This window comes from Rhamphochromis longiceps, linkage group LG5, assembly GCF_057381845.1.
Source record: "Rhamphochromis longiceps isolate RC_006_pf linkage group LG5, R_longiceps_female_GT1.1, whole genome shotgun sequence".
Lineage (NCBI taxonomy): Eukaryota > Metazoa > Chordata > Actinopteri > Cichliformes > Cichlidae > Rhamphochromis > Rhamphochromis longiceps.
Window position 1 is genome coordinate 33,327,206 of NC_140561.1, and position 20,400 is coordinate 33,347,605.

At 40.3% G+C, this 20,400-nt stretch overlaps 1 protein-coding gene across 2 annotated transcripts in view; it reads right to left on the reverse strand.

Moving 5' to 3' along the window:
• Positions 1-587: 587 nt before the first annotated feature.
• magi3b (membrane associated guanylate kinase, WW and PDZ domain containing 3b) overlaps positions 588-20,400 on the reverse strand; it is a 125,051-nt gene continuing 105,238 nt past the window's right edge. Inside the window, exons 7-22 of one of the 2 annotated variants that reach the window (XM_085407316.1) lie at positions 20,106-20,163; positions 18,840-18,946; positions 14,269-14,460; positions 12,887-13,528; positions 11,098-11,129; positions 10,346-10,511; positions 10,159-10,253; positions 9,832-10,039; positions 8,886-9,068; positions 8,260-8,445; positions 7,726-7,822; positions 7,058-7,163; positions 6,641-6,778; positions 4,987-5,125; positions 4,194-4,283; positions 3,918-4,040 (exon numbers count right to left, since the gene is read on the reverse strand). In XM_085407316.1, coding sequence (XP_085263442.1) covers positions 4,234-4,283; positions 4,987-5,125; positions 6,641-6,778; positions 7,058-7,163; positions 7,726-7,822; positions 8,260-8,445; positions 8,886-9,068; positions 9,832-10,039; positions 10,159-10,253; positions 10,346-10,511; positions 11,098-11,129; positions 12,887-13,528; positions 14,269-14,460; positions 18,840-18,946; positions 20,106-20,163 — 2,399 coding nt within the window. In that variant the 3' untranslated portion in view covers positions 3,918-4,040; positions 4,194-4,233. Of the gene's footprint in view, positions 4,041-4,193; positions 4,284-4,986; positions 5,126-6,640; positions 6,779-7,057; positions 7,164-7,725; positions 7,823-8,259; positions 8,446-8,885; positions 9,069-9,831; positions 10,040-10,158; positions 10,254-10,345; positions 10,512-11,097; positions 11,130-12,886; positions 13,529-14,268; positions 14,461-18,839; positions 18,947-20,105; positions 20,164-20,400 lie in introns of both variants that reach the window. The other variant, XM_085407314.1, reaches the window with a different exon arrangement.

Sequence of the window (20,400 nt, forward strand, 5' to 3'; positions counted from 1 at the left end):
ATTTATAGAGGATTCAAAACCGCTCTTAGGGTTTCACTGGGGCTCTGAGCAGATTCGCATTCTCATTCTAAATATGTTCACATGAGACACGATGGCTTTGGAAATATATACAGCTTCTCTTGTAATTGAAAAACTATAGCTCAGTCAGTTACCATAACAACTGGAAATCTGCCATAGTAACAGTAGCATATTCTTCTGCATCATATATGCAACAAATTACTTAGATGTCAAAAGTGTGACACTTGAATTGTTATTTGCTTTACATTTATACAGATAAGATGATGACGATCATTTTATGTGCATCTCAGTTTCAATACAACAAATCCAGAAACATGTTTTCAGCAAAACTTTATTTTTCAGTGCATGAACAGAATACCATATCAAGGTCATTGCCTATCCTTTTCAATCCATTTTTAAATATTTTTCTCTTTTTTTACATAAAAAAATAATGGAGCGATTTAATATACCTCTATTTTTTTCTCCCCAAAAGAGCACTCGGCAAGTATTTATAAAGGTGCTGTACAATGTACAAACATTTACATCTACTGTTCCTACAGAATGTAGAAGATACCACAAGGATTGTGTTTTTCTTTTTTTTTTCTAATGAAGCAATGCAAGGCCACAGTATGATGCAGAGATGTCAAACAAAATTGTTCAAATGAAAGCATAAAGCTGTACTACAGTGCAGGGGACATACAATAAAAGAGGATATTATCTGATTCTGAACCAGAGTGAACTTTTTTTCAGCACTCGGGGTTGGATTTACTCATTCAACCAACCAAACTATTGCACAAAAGCCTACCACTGATTGGCTCAAAGTACATCCTCTAGGGATTTGTAACCTGAAAACTCCTTTATACAATCACAGACTTCAACCACCATTCAGCTCTCATTGATAACGACTTTATCACACATTTGCTACAATTCAGTTTTCCCTGAGCTCATCTGAATGTGTTTATTTCAAAGTTGTATTTGCAAGTATGTTGAGTATATTTGCGTATCACTTCAAAAATCCTTTAAAGCGGACCTATTATGCTTTTCTTCATTTTCTGTCTGGCACAAACCTCAAATAATGAGGTCATTGTACACACAAGCAATCCAAGTGAGCCAAAAGCTCAGACTGCTCTAAATGGTTTGTTATTTTTAGACAGTTTTTTATTTGAAAGAATGCTAAAGACACACAGCAGCCCCTCCCACCTGCTGTTTCTGTTTGCCAATAAGAAAAAAAAATTGGCATAAAGGTAAGGGCCAAGGAACTAAAACACATTTTTCCAGACAGAGAATGACCTGAATGCTACACAGCGGCCCAATATAACTTAAACGAGTATTATTATTAGGCAAATAGGCAAAGCGACTCTTATGGTGTCCAAGTATAAAAGTATGGAGCTATAAATCAGCATAATATGTCCTCTTTAAAGTAACAGTGAAATCTGACTATCTTATTTTTATAGACTGCACATTATAAAACTACACTGGTCTTCTCTGTGCTATTGGCTCCCTTTAATATGTAAGGTGGAGAGTTTTCTGTATACATGCCTTATTTCAGCAGCTTGTTCGGTATCTTAGTAAACCACATCATTCTCTGGCCTCTTTCATCCTTCAAGCTACCCTGGCACATAATCACACAGCAGTACCTACAATATAAACCCTCATTTATCTTTTCATCAACAAGCACATGTAAAACCAGAGACATGATTCAGAACTTGCACAGCATTACATAAATTGCCATTTCCCCCTTTAACAGTGATCATTTCAAAAAACCAAAAAAAAAACAACCCATTAAATAAAAAAAAAAAAAAAACAATAATAAATGCAATGTTTTGGTAGCAAGTATACATCACAAATTAAATACAACTCATGGTCAATCTGTTTTGCTACAAGGGCAGATGCGGTGCAATGGAATTAATAGATAGAATTTCCAAAACACACATTCAAATATATATATATATATACATATATATTATATTTCACAATGAGACACATTTTGAGCAATTTTAAACATTTGGTACAGCAGTTTGCACGTTACATCTATACATTTCATGAACTACAAATTTCATTGGTAATTCCTACCACTGAAGTACATTGGAAATAAGGTGAAAGCTCAAATAACATGGGACAAATTTCTGAAAGTCTTTATCAAAATGCGGAATGGCTTGGTACAGCTACATATACATATATTCATCTATTACCTCAATAAATTACACACTGGTTAGTTATCATACACATGGTAAACAAGATCTCAAACCACAAGTTTCTGGTCTTTTAAATGATACTGTCTGTATGAAGGTGTGTCATGACTATAGCCATAGAACAGTCTAGATTACCCAGTAACACTTGCTGTATTTGCCTGGTGATCAGAATGAAAATTATAAATACGAAATGGGTTCATCCTCAGCGATGTACAGAACGCGTGCAGTAAAACAAACAGAAGGACCGACTGCATGCAGTTGAGCAAACTGATAAGAAGAATACAGTTGAAATACTCAACAATGACACTGAGAGCAAAATTAAACCCTAGATGAGTCACACTGTATATTCTACAGACGAGAGGCGAGGGCCTTTCTCTTTTCTTTGCATATGGGTCATTGCATTGTAATGGGTGAAGCGCTGTTTGTAGTCGTCGTTCCACAGGAGGCTCGCGGGATTGGCACATATTCACATTTCTGAATGTCTGGTCTGACAAGGCCCCGAGCATGTCCTATATGCTGAAGTCCCACGTCAAAGATGCTAAAGCAGCAGACAAGGCGGAGGGGAGCTGCTACATGCCACATGTGATGTCACAGGGCTCCCACAATACAAATCTGGCCACAGTCTAAAATGGATAAATGTGGCACCATGTTGCACTTCTCTGTTTTATGGAAGAACTCAGAAAAATAATCCACTGAGGATACTGTAAAATATTCCATGGCACAGCTCACGTCCTTGTGATTCAATATTCCATCACAAAGGGTCACGGAGGACTTCTGCCTCAGAGAGGATTTTGGCTGAGCTGGGCGTTTTCCAAGGGCCAGGGCTAATAGGTCCCTTCAGGGTTTGTAGGGCTCCTGGAATGCTGTTTACAGAGGCCACAAAGTTGTCCTTTAAGCTGTCTTTGGATTTAGAAAATGTGTCTTCTCTTCCTTTTATATCTCTTGGTGAATTCACAGAACCTTTCCTACGCCATACATTTTTAAAAGACAGCGGTGATTCTCTTTTGCTAATAGTCTCTTTACTCGTAGTCCTGTTTTCTGTAAGTTTACCCTTGGCATCAACGTCTCTTTGCCCTGAGTCTTTACCTGTACCTTTCTCGCTCTCTCTTAGTGTACTAGAAAATGTCCTGTGGCGGTGAGATTCCCCAATCGACCTTCTTTTATAACTTTCTTTCTCATGCAGAGACTTGGTCCTTTCTCTTCTCCCTTCCATCTCCCATCCTTGAGGGTATTTTCCAATCTCAAAATTCCCCCCTTTTCCATTTTTCTTTTCATGACTTAAGCTTTCTCTACTGGATGAACCCTTTAATCTCTGCTGAAGGCCTTGTTGATTCTCGGTGCGTTGCAGGGCTGATATCCCTTGCTGTCCAACGTGAGCGGACTTCCCAGGACTGGCAGATTGCGTTTTTGTCTGTGTGATAGGCACCCTTTTTCTGTTCATTGTTGCTTCCTGTGCCTGACTCTCAGTCTTTTTGGGACTGTGTAGTTGCTCTTTGGCTTTAGGAAAAGATTCCTCTGTTTTCTTTGGGCTGCTTAGCTCTCTGGAGTCGTTCGTGGGCCTGGTCCTCTTGTAGAACTTCACATGCTCATTGGAGGTGGGAAGGAGCCCTTCTCCCTCCGTGTCCGCCCACTCAACACTTTCCTCCACTGAGCTTAAACCCCCGCTGCTGCGGGATTTGCGGCCTTGTGGAGAAAGTGTGCTCCAGCTGCGAGAATGCGTCAGTTTGCTGGAGAAAGGAGAGGAAACAAAGGTGGAAGCCCCGGTGGGATATGGAGAGGAAAGGGGTGATGTGTCAGAGAAAACTTCTCCAAAATAGCTTGTGGGTGAAATGACTTTTTGATCATGTCGACCTGCAAGAGCAGCACAAATTTGACATGAGACCATAGGTATGCAAGGATAATAAATATGGCACACAAAATACTTAAATTCAGAATAACAGGGAAAGTAAATAAGATTATATTATATAGAGGTAAAGGTGGGAAAGCATGTGGGAAAAAAATTACCAAGGTAAAAGAGAAGAGCCCAGTAAAAGCAGTGAAGGTGTTAGTGTTGGTGCTCAGTGTAATAGCACACAGTAGAGGAAGCTGTATTACCTGCATCAGGGGAAAGAGAAGAAACGCCAAAGGAAGCAGACAGTTAAAGAGTTAATGACTAAATAAAAACAAAACAAAAAAACACACACACAGCAAAGAAAGCACATTGAAATCAATGAGGGCTTAACTACAAAACAGGCTCCATCAACTAACAAATGGATACAGTAATTATCATTAGGTGGATTTATTGTTTGTGCATGTATTTAACTACTGGCAGTGTTCCTTCCTTGTAAAATGGGAAATAGCAGCTAAACTCTTTAGGAAATAAAAGAATTTAGTTTCTATCTAAAACTTCATGTAAATATTAAAAAAATATTAAAGGAACAGGCTGACTTTGGCATACCAGTTTCATAACAAAGCTAAATACAGTATCAAGCTACAGCCAGCAGACGGAAAGTTTAGATAAGCATTAAAATTGGAATGATGGGGAAAGAGCTGTCTTTGCACTGCAAAGGAAAAGGTCAAAATAACACCCACACCCTTACACACACACACACACGCACACACACACGTACGTCTACAATTATGTCTATTTGTAAATGTCATTGAGCCACTGGCAACCACATGCTTTTGTTTCCAGTTATTCTGCATTGTTAAATCCACCCCCAAAAATTCTAACCTGAGTGATAATACAACATTTCCAAGCACAAACTTTGCCCATATCAAACGCAACGCACTGAATAGTTTCAAATGATGTACTCACTCGCATCTTGAGCAAGACCTGCCCCAGGTCTCAGCAGCAGTACCACTTTGTTTCCTCCGGCCTGGATCAAATCAATAGCCCGTGTATGGGAAATGCCACGAGCCGGCTCCCCGTTAATCTCCACTATCTCATCTCCAACCTGTCGGTAATTCAGAAAATTCAATTGTAATACTAAAATATACCTATGAACACTTTGCATCTTTTGCCAGTCAAATTCACTGAAACACTTGCTGAAACACAAAATTAAAGTTTTATGCCATGCACACATGCATACACTCCCTTTCTCACATACACACATCTGCCTACACACACACACACACACACACACACACACACACACACACAGAGTTTTGTAATACCCTGGAGGTACCTGCTATTATCGGAGATGACAAAATAACTCAGGATAAAGCTTGTAAACATGTCAGTTTGATAGACTCTAATCAGATAGAGTGAACAAGCCTGTTTGTGCAGCAGGCCGGGATTTAGATTCAAAGACAAAAATTTGCAAGGAAACCTCAACACAACCCTTTGACTTTTACAGTGTGGGAGCATTGTCTTTGTCGGGAAGAAATGATAGCAACAAAGTGATGAGAAAATAACCACTGTGTGATCCCTTTGTATCAGAAAGTCATTCTTTCTACAAAGGACCTTGGACCAACTCTCACACTGACTCCCTCACTAGAAGAAAAGAGCTATTGTTTCTCATCAGAATATGTTCTCAGATGACCCTTTCAATGATCTTTCCACCGATGGGAAATCAGCTTTTTCATTATTTCAAAGGTACATGTGTGCATTGCTTTCACGGAGAAGCAGAGATCACCGAATGAGAAAAGAAGCTTGTTTTAAATAATAAAAATGCAGTAGTTGCTACACAGTGCAGAGAACTCTGTTTCATCCTCAGACAGGCAAAGTCGTGCCCACAGATCACAGTCTGGCAGGCCTAGGATTGATTTCCACTAGGGAACTTTGCTCCATTCTCTTCCTGTAATAATAATGTGATAGTATCATCCCCATGGGAAAATTCAAATTTTGCTGAACCTCCACCATATGAAGAGAAAATACAGGGTCAATTGCTTTGTGACCTTCCTGTTAACAGCCACAAACTTAAAAAACGGATGCTTGCTGAGATGGATGGGTAGACTGGTGGAGACAGTAGTACACAAATGATGATGAACACGAATAAAAAAAGTCAAAGAACTAAACCAAAATCGTCTTTATCGCTTCGCTGTTTGCTGCGTGGAATTCCATTTCACAATGAAAGCAACAAAACGCTGCACAGATCACAGCAGAAAACATTGCATGCCCTACAACACTGCAAGTGGCACTTGTTGAAACACAATTCATTAGTTTAATCTCAGTCAACGCGAGGCGACACAAATTATATTTTGATTTACGACTCTCCTTCACAAACTAAATGTGCAACACTACATTTCTGCAAAGGAATGCTTTCTATAATAGCATGTCATGCTGCATGTAGCAATGGTGAGGATAATAACATGAGCTCCAAAACAATACACTGATTGCACTGCATCGTGTTTTATGATTTTTTTTTCCCCCCATTAGTTTTTGTTTGTAATTTCTTGTCAGCTGTGTGATAGTGATATCAACCTCTCAGAAGTGTCCATTTAAACGTTGCAATAAAAGGAGCACTCACATGGATTCTTCCGTCTTGCTGAGCAGGCCCATCTTCTGCAAGTCTCAAGATGTACAAGCCCATGTTATACTCTGTGCCCCCTCGCAGACTGAAACCAAAGCCCCTGGGCCCTCTCTCTAACTCCACTGTCAGACAACCCTGCAGCATGAAGACAACACTCATTTTTAGACATATACAAGTGTACTAACATACATCTTTTGCTGTGAAATCAGTGATACCTCATTAGGAGAATCAGAGAATATTAGAGATGCTATAGTTTATTCTTTGACCATAATGACTTGAAAATTACGTAAAAGAATCAGTATTATAAGTGCATGAACTTTATAAACCTGTGAAAGATGGTGTAAGCACAAAAAATAACCTCTTCTGATAGTTTCTAAGACAAGAAAGGAAGAAAAAAAAGGGGATGGCTCTTACCTGGTTGGGCCCTGTCACACACAGCGTCCCCGTCTCACCAAGTGAAAGAGTTTTGTGGTCAGACCAGTTGACTCCTTCCTTTCTCTCCTCCATGTCCAGGTTATAACTAGAACAAACAGCATATGCACTTAATTCCTTCAGCGATACTTGTAAACAGAAGGCCTCAGGCCAACAAATGAAAACGCTTTTATGAAAAACAAAGTGAAATTTAATGCTGAATGTTAAATAGGAAAGGCCTGCGCGTACTCGCACGACACCTCTTATCATCTTACACACGTTTATGTTTATTACACCGGTGTCTTTATAGTTTCTCTGGCTTTTTACTCTGAGGGTATGACAACCTCATTGCCACGTACACGATTTATTTCATGCTCAGTAGTTATTGTGGTGAGACTTTTACTGGAGGTTTATAAGAATTCATTAAGGTTTTTAGTAATTAAAAAATAGCATCACCATAACCATAATTGAATTTATTTTCAATTTAAGAGCTTTTTGCTGCCTCCTCGGTCTACACTTTCTCAGCATTACATAATACAACTTTCTTATACTTTTGAGTGTTTAGCATAACTTAAAAAAAATCAAACACTTGCAAGAAAACTTACTAACGCTAAACATGCATGAAGAATTATGCAGTTTCTCAGCTTTCTTTTGTGGGATTAAATCCTTACCGCTCATCCTGTAGTGCTGATCTTTGCCCCATGGCTCTGTGCTGAAGAGCTGGACTTTGTTTTGCTGAACTCGCTCCAGATGGAGGGCCCTTGTACTCTAAAATACATTTTAACAACATATTAGAATCAGTATATTATAATATTAATAATGAAAACTCCCACTGGTAAAAAAGCAGACATACAGAATTCTTCTAAAATGATTAATGCTCATTTTAAGCTAAAGGTTTTGCATTTATTTCCCTTTAACAACCCTCAATGAAGCCTTAAAATATCCTAGTAAAGGGATTCTCAGGTATTTTGCTTTATTTTTATTCATACAATCATTTCGGTGAAGAAGGGGTCTAATTTTTCAGTTTCTAACTATCTCAGTTTGAAACTGAATTTTTAATATGGATAATAAAATATTTATATCTTATGAAGGCTCGATTTAATTGATTACCTGGCTGCAAAACTAATGTCCCACTAAAAGGCCACTTTGAACTGAACAGACCCACTAACTACTCTAATAAATGCACCATCCTCAGAAATATTCACCATCCTCGGGAACCACAGTAAGGGTGACGACATTGCCGGCTTCCTTGATAAGCTGGACGATGTCATTATGAGAGAGCTCGATGATGGAGCGTCCATTGACTGCTGAGATACGATCCCCGACGTGCAGCAGGCCACAGCGGTCAGTGGGACTGCCCCCAATGATACGGCCAATTTTGTGTGGGATAACTGAAATGGCAGTAATAAAGACATATGAGGCCCGGTCAGAGTGACCGTTAGGAAGCTGCCTTTTACTGTCTGTTTACTGTCTTTTTTCAACACAATGGCAGTAAGAAGGGTCCCACAATTACTTAGTTTTGTCAGGGTTTGATTCAATCTACAAAAAAGTCTTTCAATTTTCCAAAAAATACTCTTGAGGCCAGAAGCTAGCCATTTTCTGGATATATTTGTAATAAAAATAATAATAATAATAATAATAATAATAATTACAGACCTATCATTTTTTGTATATGTTACCAACAAGTGTATTAAGAGGCTGTTGAATGGGTTAGTTAAATGTACATGCTTATCAACTTCTTCAGCCTAAGTAAGGCATATGCAGAAATATGCTACAATGTTTGATTTAATTGAATTACGAGAACTGAGCTGACTGAAAAGACTGAACTCACCTCCATGTGGAGGTTTGCTCTTGGACGTGAGGATCACAAAGCCAAAGCCTTCAGTTTCCTTGCGGTGGAGTGTGATGTCAAAAGACTCGTGGTCCAGCGCACTCGGCATCGGTAGGCGAGGTAGTTTGGGAGAACCATTCACCAGCACCGGCGCCATTTCCTGAGGATCTTCATCTGTCACATCTGATATGAAAGGATACAGATGCTAATGCATTTCTGTCTTGAACAATTCTTTTTAAAATTTGAGTGTTGAGGTGTGTATCCTTGAGGAATCTGAGACGATTTGAACTGTCTTGTCTTTGAGCTATATGGTCTACAGGTCTACAAAACATGGATGATGATTGTGCTGGACAGTGTCTATCTTGGTAACAGGATAAATGTTTTGTGTAACTCAACTAATCCCAAATATCCAAAATGTTACTTGGAGTAAATGAAAATGCATAGCAAGTGCAGAGACACATTCTGTTTCCTAGTGCTCTTTTCTTTGACCTGCTACACCTCATGCAACTCAGTTTAAATGCATGCATTCATTATTAACATGTTGTTACTGTTTATTTTTTATTATTTGCTGGTTCAGCAGTCTTAGTCTGGAGTAGCTGTACTTCAGAAGCAGAGCTCGTCATCTACTAATCGGTTGGTGGTTTGATTCCTGCCTGCTCCTAGTCTGCATGGCATGCGTAAGATATTAATAATAAACCAAATTTGAAATGTCTCCCTCACTTTTTATGGTGACATTGGTACATTTGGACCCAGTATTAGGTTTTTACACTGTGTAGTATGTGTGTATGTGTTGGACTACTACCTATAAAACAAACTTGGGCACATTAAAGTTTTACTCTAATCCAATCTGATAAATTAAAAAATCTAGTGCAATAAAGCTCCTGAATGTACTTTTAATTACAAAAAGTTGACAAACATGCCAGGTTTTGCTTGGCTTGTTACTCACCTCTGTAGATCACCTTCCTACGAACAGTCAGCATAACTTGGCCATTTCGGGCAGCGTTGGTCATCAGATCCAAAACCTGCTTGTGCGAACGACCCTTGACCATCACGCCATCGATGCCAATAAGTTCGTCTCCAGCTCTGAGACGCCCGTCCTTCTCTGCAGCTCCATTAGGCACAATGGCACCAATGTACACCTGGGGAAATACATTCTGATATGGGGTTAATAACAGACCCTGACCACTGGGTCAGTGTCTAATAAATACATAAAATTGTATAATTTTAACCAGAAATTAAAATATACTTTCAAGACACTCATTTATACACTTACTGGCTGTTGTGGCCCTTCTCCTCCCAGAACACGGAAGCCAAAGCCTGTTTCAATGTCCCGCTTCAGAAAAACATCTATATCTTTGGCGTGAGGCTCTGTGGGCATAATTTTCCTAGTGTTTAAAGCTGGCCAGAACAACAAAAGGTTTACAAAATTATATGAACAAGTGATGCTGGCCTAAACTTACGTCTGCTCTCCAAAAGAGCTTTGGACTTCAAGTATATCTCTGTAGCATCTCGTTTGGGAGAATCGGCAGAGCGCAGGGTGCTTGTGTTGGAGTGGTAAGGCAAGGCCTGAGGTGCCGAGTCTGTGACAATGTCCAGAGTTTCTGTACTGGCCGTCATTTCCTGTCTCTGACAGACACATGTTGCTTCATGTTTTCAAAAAATAAAACCATTTATGTAGAATATGGCTCATTATCAAAAGCTAGTGGATGAGCATCTAACGGTGATGGATTACAAAAGCAATAAAGGTCACTTTTTATGAAAACATCAAGCAGTTTCACTTTACTTACTTCCTATTGTTTTAAATTCTAAGCAAAGGGATTTGGATACAATATGTTTTAAAAAGTAAAGATTTCCCCAAAGGCTATGACGGGCCTCTTCAGGCAGAAAGGGCAAGTTTCTTATCTAAAACTGTTGCATTAATAATACCACGATATCTACAGAGGCTCATCCATGCTTCATTACCATTGCAGTCCCCTGACAATAGCCGTAAGACTACGAATACAGAAAGGAAGTAATTAAGATTGTTTTTCAGAGCAAACAAAAGAAGGCGCCCAGAAACATAATCAATATTCAAATTTATTGCTATCATTTAATTCAATGCAACAGAAGCTGGTTAGGCTGAAGGACAAAACGCTTTGAAATCAAATTGAGGGATATATCCCCCGTGGGGAAACGATAATGAAGAAATAGACAAAGATAAGATTTTACTCACAGGCTTCAGACTCTTCACAGGCGATGTTTGACCTATGGAGAGACACAGACAGACAACAGAAACGTATTAGGAAATGAAAACAAGATTTGGAACAAGAGTCACTGAGTCACTGTCCACCAGATGGCAGTGACTCTCCGACAGAGAGAGCGAGCATAAAAATAAACCAGTGCTGCTCTAAACTCGAGAGCTGTGCTCACTAAAGAATCATCCATTAGGGAAAATACATTCATGTGCGTTTAAAGATACATAAGAAATATCAAGATACTACACGTGCTGAAGAGGTGACAAATCAACTGTAAGAGAGTGGGTGAGGGCATTAGAGATTCATGCATATAATTCACTGACTGAAGATTCCCTTCCTGCTCTCTGTTCACTGTACAGCACACCCACATATTCCATCTGAGCCCCCCCCATCTCAACGCCCTGCTTTAAGTGAATTAACAAACACTGCTCTAGAGCCTGGAGTCCCGTGGAGCTGGGCTAACACGGCTGATGAGGGCTTAATGGAGCCTGATGTAAAAGGGGAGACACAGCGGTGTTTTTCCGCTTCATTGCAAAATTCCCAATCCAACATCAGAGTCATCAATGGCATGAAATAAGACAACTGTACCATACATACACATGACACACACCTTCCCACACAACTCTTTTTCTTCTATTCTTTCTCTAAGCACTGATGCCCACCAATCCCACAAACAGGAGCACCGGGATCCTCTTCCACGCCACAGGCAATTGTCTAATGAGGGTTAAAACTAGCATTAGCGCTTTAACTGGACAGGCTGGACGAAGCTGAGCCCAGCTCTGCTTTAACTGTGGGGTCATGCAGTGCGTCAGTGGAGCAGGAAGTGGTGATGGCGGCAAAAGAGTGAGCATACGTAGCGTGGGTGTTCTGGGATATGAGGCAGAGGCTCGAGGTGTGGCTATGGGGAGGAAGCCCCTGAGGACGTTCCCTCTACAGCCATTTAGCTATGGATCCCTAAGAAGCATGCAGAGATCTCCTTCGCTCTGCTGATGATCAAAGCCAATCCAGGGTTCATCGACTAGCACAGTAAATCCCTGGGGTGGCAGGAGATGGATTTAGGAGACATTTGTAGGGTGTCTACTCTCCTCTCTTTGCTACTTGGAATAAAGAACATCCCCACACTTACATAATTCCTGCTCACTCACTTGTAACAGAAAGCATTACACCTCAATGGGAGTTGTCATAAAAAGATGTAGATTAAATGAAAGAAAAGAGAAGGAACGCTCAAGAAATGTTAAACATGTAGAGTCTGCATGCCAGAAAATACGACTCTGATGGATTGAGTCTGATCATCATTTGCAAGAGTTAGAGTACAGTGGCACTGTTAGATCTATTCAGCTAAAAAGGCAGCATTCTCTGCTGTGGTGACCTTACACAGATCGCAGTCAAAGTGGCATCACCCAGACTTCTACAGAACAACAGTGTGTAGTCAGTCAGTGCCCCCCAACCAGCCACAACACCACCTCACCTCCTCTCAGTATCAACACGCTGACCTCACCTCCCATGGGCACTGTTGGAGTTGCATTGACAGTAATAGCATATTATGTCACACACACAAGGGCATAAAAGCATAAGAATAATAGAGGGATACACTGAGGAGGAAAAACAAAAATTGCTTGCTGAGAAAGAACAGACAATATGGATCTATTGCTAGTGAGCCACATGAATCTATAGATGCACAAAAAAAAGTTAGGCAGATAGAAAGACAGGCATGAGGGTGAGTCAGACAGACAAGTGCAAACATGTGTTGTTATTTCAGTCTCTCACCTCCTCGCAACACCAGTACATTGACCTCGCTGCCCACTGGTAAGTCTTTAAGGATGTCCACCACTTGTGCATGGCTAAGCGACTGCACATTTTGCCTGTTGATCTCTTTAATCACGTCTCCTTTCTGCAGGCCGCGGCACCACTGGGCATCCAAGATCATCTTCACCTTCTGTCCCAGAGGGCAGTCAGCAATGGCAAAACCAAATCCACCAGGCCCCTTGACCAGTGGCACGCTTACCAGCTCTGGTTGGAGCATCGCTGTGGCTGCTTCTCCACCCTGCCTCCCGTTTGGCAGAGCAGCCACAACAGGACGGCCACTGGCATCAGTAGTAACATAGTGGAGCTCCTGTGAGGAGCCATGGAGGACGTCACCTTTGACAAGCAGTGGCTGTCCATTGATCAGGGGCACAGCTGTCACCACCTCTCCACCATGCAGAGCCTGCTGGGGCTGGGTGTCCGGCGGAGGAGGAGGAGGGGGAAGAGGATCGTCGCTGTCTAGATCAACGTCAGGAGGAAGCGGGTATCCACGGCAAAGAACCATGTCCACATACTGGTTAATGGGAATGGACTGAAACATCTGCACTACCTCTGGATGGGTCTTCCCCAGCACACATACCCCATTAATCTCAACAATCACATCACCTAAGACAAGGAGAAAGGAAAGAATGTAACAAGAAAGAATTAATCCCGTGCTTTTTAATCTAGACATCACCTCTCTACTTTTCTTGGAGGAGTCCTTTCTCCTTTTGCCAGACAGTGCTTTTCTCTGAAATGTCCTTTTCCCCTTCACTACTCTCTCATATTTTCATTTTGGCAGCTCCTGGTACCGTTTGAGTTTCCTTTTATCTCATTCATTCCTACTTTATTCTTGTCCCCTCTTTACTCACTACATTGTTGAACAGACCTGAACAGTATTCAACAACAGGAGCTGAGACAGGCGTAGATTTCTGTCACATCATACTACTGTAACCATCACACACAGCCTCATGGCTGTTGGTTTATGTAGACAGCCCAAAGGCAAGATCAGAACCTGAACAATAAAGCTTTTAGATGGTTTCACGCCCACCATAATCAGCCTGCTATAAAACAATGCCCCTGACAATGCTAAAGTTGTTATTGCTTTATTTACTGAAACTCATGGGGCAGTGTTAGGTTAAGTGAAGACCACAGATGTAAAATTGATACCTGAAGGTGCATCATAGTAACACAGTAGGTACATGTTAGCTACAAAAGAATTTTCAGCAACTTTGCAGAAATTAGTGAACACATGGATCTCCCTTCCAGCTAAATGGGATTTTAATGTTTATTTGAATAAGTGTATCAGCTCTTACTGGTCCTTTTCTGTAGTAAATTGTGAGCATATTTTCAAAGGTTTTGCTCACCAGATGCCATCTTTTTGTCTTGGGCAGCAGGACCGTCGCTGAGCACATTTTTCACCTGCAGAAACTCATCTGTGCGGTCACCTCCTATGATGGTAAATCCAAATCCTTGGGAGCTCTTCTTCAGCGCTGTGTGGTAAATCTCCCCTTTCAGCTGGCTGGGGTCTGCTGTGAAGCCAGATGCACCACCTTTACCTGTGCAGAACATCTACGTGTCAGCATGTGCGAGAATGCACATTAATAAAATTATGAGTGAATACAATTTTTTATCAAACACAAGCGAAATAACAAAACAATACACAACATGAAAGGCAGCAACAATGATTAATAAATTCATAGCCTTCTTGAAAGACAGCAAAATCCATCCGTGTCCGCACTGAACCTCAATTATACACATTATGTGCTGAGGATCAACACCGTAATTAGTAATTTCTAATTAACAGGCATAATCTGTAAGCCTTAACTAGATAAACCTTTCACAGAGACCTTTTTTACACCTCCCTGCCAACCTGCACAGTCAGACAGATAAAATGAGTTAAAATTACAGCTATAGAAGCTGATACACTCATTTACCTTCATTTGAAAACTATAGAGCTGAACATTGATATAGTACCTCTGACAGTATCCAATTTACCACAGTGTCCTCTGTTATCCCTTCCCTACTGCAATCAGTGACTCAGAAAAAAAAAAGGTTTATCACTGTAGACTTTTTATAACTGGAAAAAGGAACAACTTAAGGTCAGTGGCAACATCAATATGGACGAGCAGCTTGGCTGTGGCATACACAATACAATAGATAACCGACTGTCAGGGTCACATTGCATTTAACTGGGCAGCTTCTCTATCTGGCATTACTGTGGTATCAGCACTTTAGATCATGGACACACCATTTTTCGCTTGCTGCCTGATGGTTTCTGGCCTGGACCGCATTATAGCTCTGACTCAAAAACAGTAAAAGGGAAACCAGCTGGTGACAAATGGGGCATATTCCTGTGATTCTGCTATATACTGAGAGAGTGTGATGGTACTGTCATTATCTGGGGTCTTTATATTTGAAGATAAATGAACTGTGGCAAAATAACCATCCCCAAGAGACACATATGCAGTAAGCTAAGAGAAAATTACTACTTTTGTACGACACTAAAAATCTCAGTGACAGATATCTTATTATCACAACTTCTACCACAAAGAGAATGACAACAACAACAGGAAATGTATGAAGTAAATGCAGCCTCGAACATTATTACACTGACACCATGTTTGTTAAAGACGTGGTTGTCGGAGTACTATTTCATTAAGAATTTGCAAATGTATTCAGCAACAAGCAAAGGATTTGGTGTTATTCTGATTTTTCGTATCGCCAACAAATCTAACAAATAGATCACAACGTGCAGTTTGTTGGTGGCACTAAATCTCAAAGCCTAATCACACTTGGTGAGGATGTACATTTTGTAAACTGTTCAAGATTAAATGGTTTCTTTTATAAAAAGCTGAAAAAGCTGCAGTATGACAGGTTAACAAATACATAATTTGTATAATGTTACATGCTTGTTTTGAAATAATGTGCTACCATTAGAAACTAAAAAACGTTGCAAAGCTCTTTGGGCTGTGTATATGTGAATACTTTACCTGAAATGAACAGACATGGATATGAAGGTTTACAGCTGCATGCTGCGTTCTTCACTTGTATCTCTTAATATCTTTATGCAGCTTCTATACACACGATGACTGAACAGTCACATCTGATAGCTGTGTGCCCATCCCTATATCCAGTTTAAAAAAATGGCAAGAACTTTGTAAATTGGCTGAAAAGTAACAGATGCACTTTCCCCCACTCATTTCCTTCACTTTTATAAAGGCTAACTTTCAAGGGTGTGTGTGAGGAATACAAATGAAGGCGCTTTCATACTTTGAAACAGTTCAGCAGCCATAAACATTCGCTGCAGACATGAACGGCTGTGAGCGAGTGTAACTTATCACAGTCAGTGTGGACTCCAGATGTCCACACTGTTGCATGGATCAAGCAAAGCCCATTTGCATAATCACATTCAAATTGCTTGATAAACTCAACATGGGATGTTTTTTCGCCCCCCAACCCAGTGAGCGCTGATATACCCATTTGCCTGCACATTTGTGTGTGAAGAAATAGACCGAGGTAAAGGAGGGTGAAAGAGAGAGTAACCAAGGGAGGAAGTGAGTTTGATGTGTACAAGCCTGTACTTGTGTGGGAGAGTCCAAGGGAGGTCTCTGTGCCAATGTTTGTGGGCAGACTTTAAACACCAGAGGCAGACAAAACCATCATATCAACTGCATCAAACGGCCATGGTTTTTGAGTTCTTATGTGTGACTCAGTCTCACTGTAAATCTCCAGTGACATTATTCAGCATAGTTGAGGAAACAGCTTCTTTACTACATCCGCGAAGCAGCAGTAGAGCAACAGAAACGGCTGTTTGCAAGAGTGCAAGAGTGTACAAGTCATGAGTAGTCTTTATAAAGGAATGAGCCTACAAAGCCAGCAGCTGACTATCAGGGAAATGACCAAATTACTAGTTTAATCAAATAATATAGATAATGGATCAGAACAAAGCAAACAGGAACACATATAGCCATGTGTGTTTTTAGTGGTTAGCTGCAGTGACACATGATGCAAGAAAGAATTACACAACACAGTTCAACATACAAATAAACTAACTGCTTAAACTAGCAATGCAACTAAGAAAAATGATGTACTGTGAAAACATTACATTACTTACATTAATAATATTATTATGTGTTACAAGTACTCTGTAATTTTACATTTACATAAGCAAACAAGATAGGATCTCAATTAAGGCATATTTTGAAAGAAGGCACGTTATGGAGCAAAACTCACTGATATCTCAAAATTGACCTTTGCATAAAAAACACATTTTTGCCTGTGGTGTTTTTAAAAACAAAACAAAACACATTTGTACATAAACTATTAATATGCATTATTTCTGTATTCACAGAGTTCATTTCCTTCACATAGAACTCCCTGGGAATTGAACTTCTTGGAAAACAGAGTGTGGATTGTAGCCTGAGGTGTAACCGACAACTGATGATGCTTAGGTTTCATCATAGCAACTGTCTGACAGCTCACTAAGTTGTGTAATCAGTAATCAGGAGCTGGATGGTGGATTCCTCGGTCCCTATACACCTGAGCAGAGAGATGTCTGATTATACTTGGCCTCTCTGACGTGCTGTTACACCAGCTGTTGCCACATGCACCGTTAAAAGCCGGCCTCCTCCCCTACACTCCCTCTTTCACTCTCTGAATCTCTGCCAGCGCTATGCGCTTGTCTATTTCCACTACTGCAGTACTGTAATCTATTATACATATATTGTAATGAAAACATACTTAATTCATGATGTTTATTGCAGTTGAAAAATGTCAACTTGTCAACTTAAAGAACAGACCACAATTGGAGAGCTGACAAAAAAGTCTGTTACATGAGGAAACTGTGAAAGAAAGGGCTCATTCTTTTTTTCAGCTGACCTTGTAAAAAATGATCACGTTCTACTGCTTTCTGTTCCCACAAAGCACGTTTATCAAAGCGCACTGACAGAGGTAAAAAGGTCAGGCCTCTACACAGAGGATAGGCCAAAGTAATTAAATTACAATTATATTTTAGCTAATTAGCTGATGCCTGTGTCCAAAATGATTTACAGTGAGTGCAGAAATAGAATAAGCTACAATAAAGACTAAATTACTTCTGGTGCTCTTGAATAATCTCGCAGCATCATGAAATAATAGTAGTACATGGTTGAAAGAATATGTAATACAGACGCAACAGAGAGTCTGTCATTTTAGATGATTTCAGTGTAACTGCAGTTTCTTGATTTTTTTTGACATCTGTATTTTTATTATACACATTCTGAATATAATCAGTTATTTCTTATTATTATTTTTGACATGCTAACATACACGTTATTGCAGATAATTGGTCCACCAGAATCACCCCTCGCAAACCCCTCCGTCCTTTTTGGTGAACTTGGTGCATATCATGTGATGAAAATTAAAAGTTGAACCCCAAATTTTTTCACACTCACTGCTAAATTGCGTCTTCTTCGTAGCTTCCTTCAGAACATTTGAGGGGACGTAAATCACCTCCAGTTCGACCCCAACCAACCACATGACATTTAACATTGGCAGGCGTTTTCCATTTTTCTTGGGTAGTTTGATGATCTTCACAAATTTATTCAGTGTGGCATTTTTTTTTCTAACTTCAGTAACATAATGCAGTTGCTTGATTTTAACGGGGTGCAATGGCAGTACAAATTAGAAAGCTCTCTGACATAATTACAGGTACACATGTAACTACATGTAGTATACACCCAAGTGTGGTGCCAAAACTCATGCAAGAGGCTGAACTATCCCATAATGTTTACAAAGCTCCCATATGTTACATTAGCAATCCAACATTTGCAAATTTTCACGCGTGCAAACTTGATCCTTTGTGCTCTTTATCACAGGCTTCTGCCGTTATGACACCATGGAAAACGTTTATAAACCCAGTGGAAGTTAAAGAGGGGGGTGCATTCTGCAATGTTACCTTGAGAAGGTGCTGCTGCGGCTTGCTGGATCGCTGCAGTCTCCTGGCTCAGCTTCTTCTTTGCCTCCAGGACAGGGTTCTCAAACTGGGTTTTCTGATTGATGTGGCTGTAACATAAAGAGGTTCAGGTTTGTGAGAAGAGACTTGGAATGCAAACACGCACACCCATAGACATGCTAATCTCTCACTTATTGAGCTTACTGCATCATTTTTCTGCAGTTAATTATGTATGCACCATCCTTTTAGAGGAAGTATAATTTTCTGATAGAGGGATGCTATAGTGGTGCCAGTAAACAAATTCACAAGCACAGCACACATACAGTACATTCTGACTTGCCTCCTCTTTATGTGGGGGAAAGTACCATTGCTTTTAGCCATTTAATATTATAGAAAATGAACCCCTGACTGCCTGTTCCCCTACAACAAGGTAAACAGCCTGTTGTCCCCCTGGCATACAAAGAGCCACTGCTTCATAGTGAGCTCATTTCAAGCTAAACACTAGCAGGTACAAGCTCCATCTATATGCCATTGACTCCCTGTCCAAACAGTGCAGGTCTCTCTCTCATGTCACTTCTACCTAGGAGCGTTTATATGCTTTCTGAGCAATAAAACAATGCGAGAATTCCCATTTTCTTTTCAACACAACAGATTGCTACCTCGTCTTCCAACCCCCACTCCACTTCTTCCATGCATTCTAGTTCAAAATCTCCCCATTTCTCTCTACTGCTGTTACAATGGCTGTGTTTCACAGATTTCCTGCCGGGATGTTGATGACAAATACACATTTAGCACACAGACAAATATACAAACAATATGCAATGACAAATACACAGACTCTATAAGCACACACAAACACTGACAGAATGCGATGAGAGAAAAATCTGTTTTGTGTTCATATACAGGTCACTGCAATGTTACCCGCAGAGTTTCATTTTGCCACCCACCGATAAACAATGTGAAAATCCTGATCAAAATCTTCAAGTGTTCTCCAGGTAAAGGCTTTCTCTCGGTATGTTGCATAATTCAGAATATTCTCACCCAAGATGTGCTACAACCATTTGTTTATTTTAGACAATATTACTTTACATTTTCCCACCGCTCAAGTACACAGAGCTCTGCAATATGCACTTGTGCACTGACCAAGCTGGTAAAATACGCTTGTGTGTTATGTGCATCTGAGACGAACAAGTATGACAAAGCAATTGGCACTGGTGGTGATGATGGCAACTGGAGTGATGGGAAATGAGATGCATCAGTATTACTTACTCAACATAGTATGTCCCATACTGTGGATCGTCAATTTCCTCCCAGCCATAAGGTAACTCTGCAAAAGGAAAAGAGTGTGCTATTGTGCTGTGGAGATGCAAATTGGGTGCTCACAAGATAACAGACCGATAGAAGGAAAGGGGAGGAGTATGCGCAATATTTTGCAGAGGTCCGGGAATCTATCTGGCATTATGGAACAGCGGTAGTTACCAGTGTATCTTTCCCCCCTGACTGGAATATTTAACATTGGAACGTATGTATGAAAATACTGCCATAATAATCTAGAAGACATATT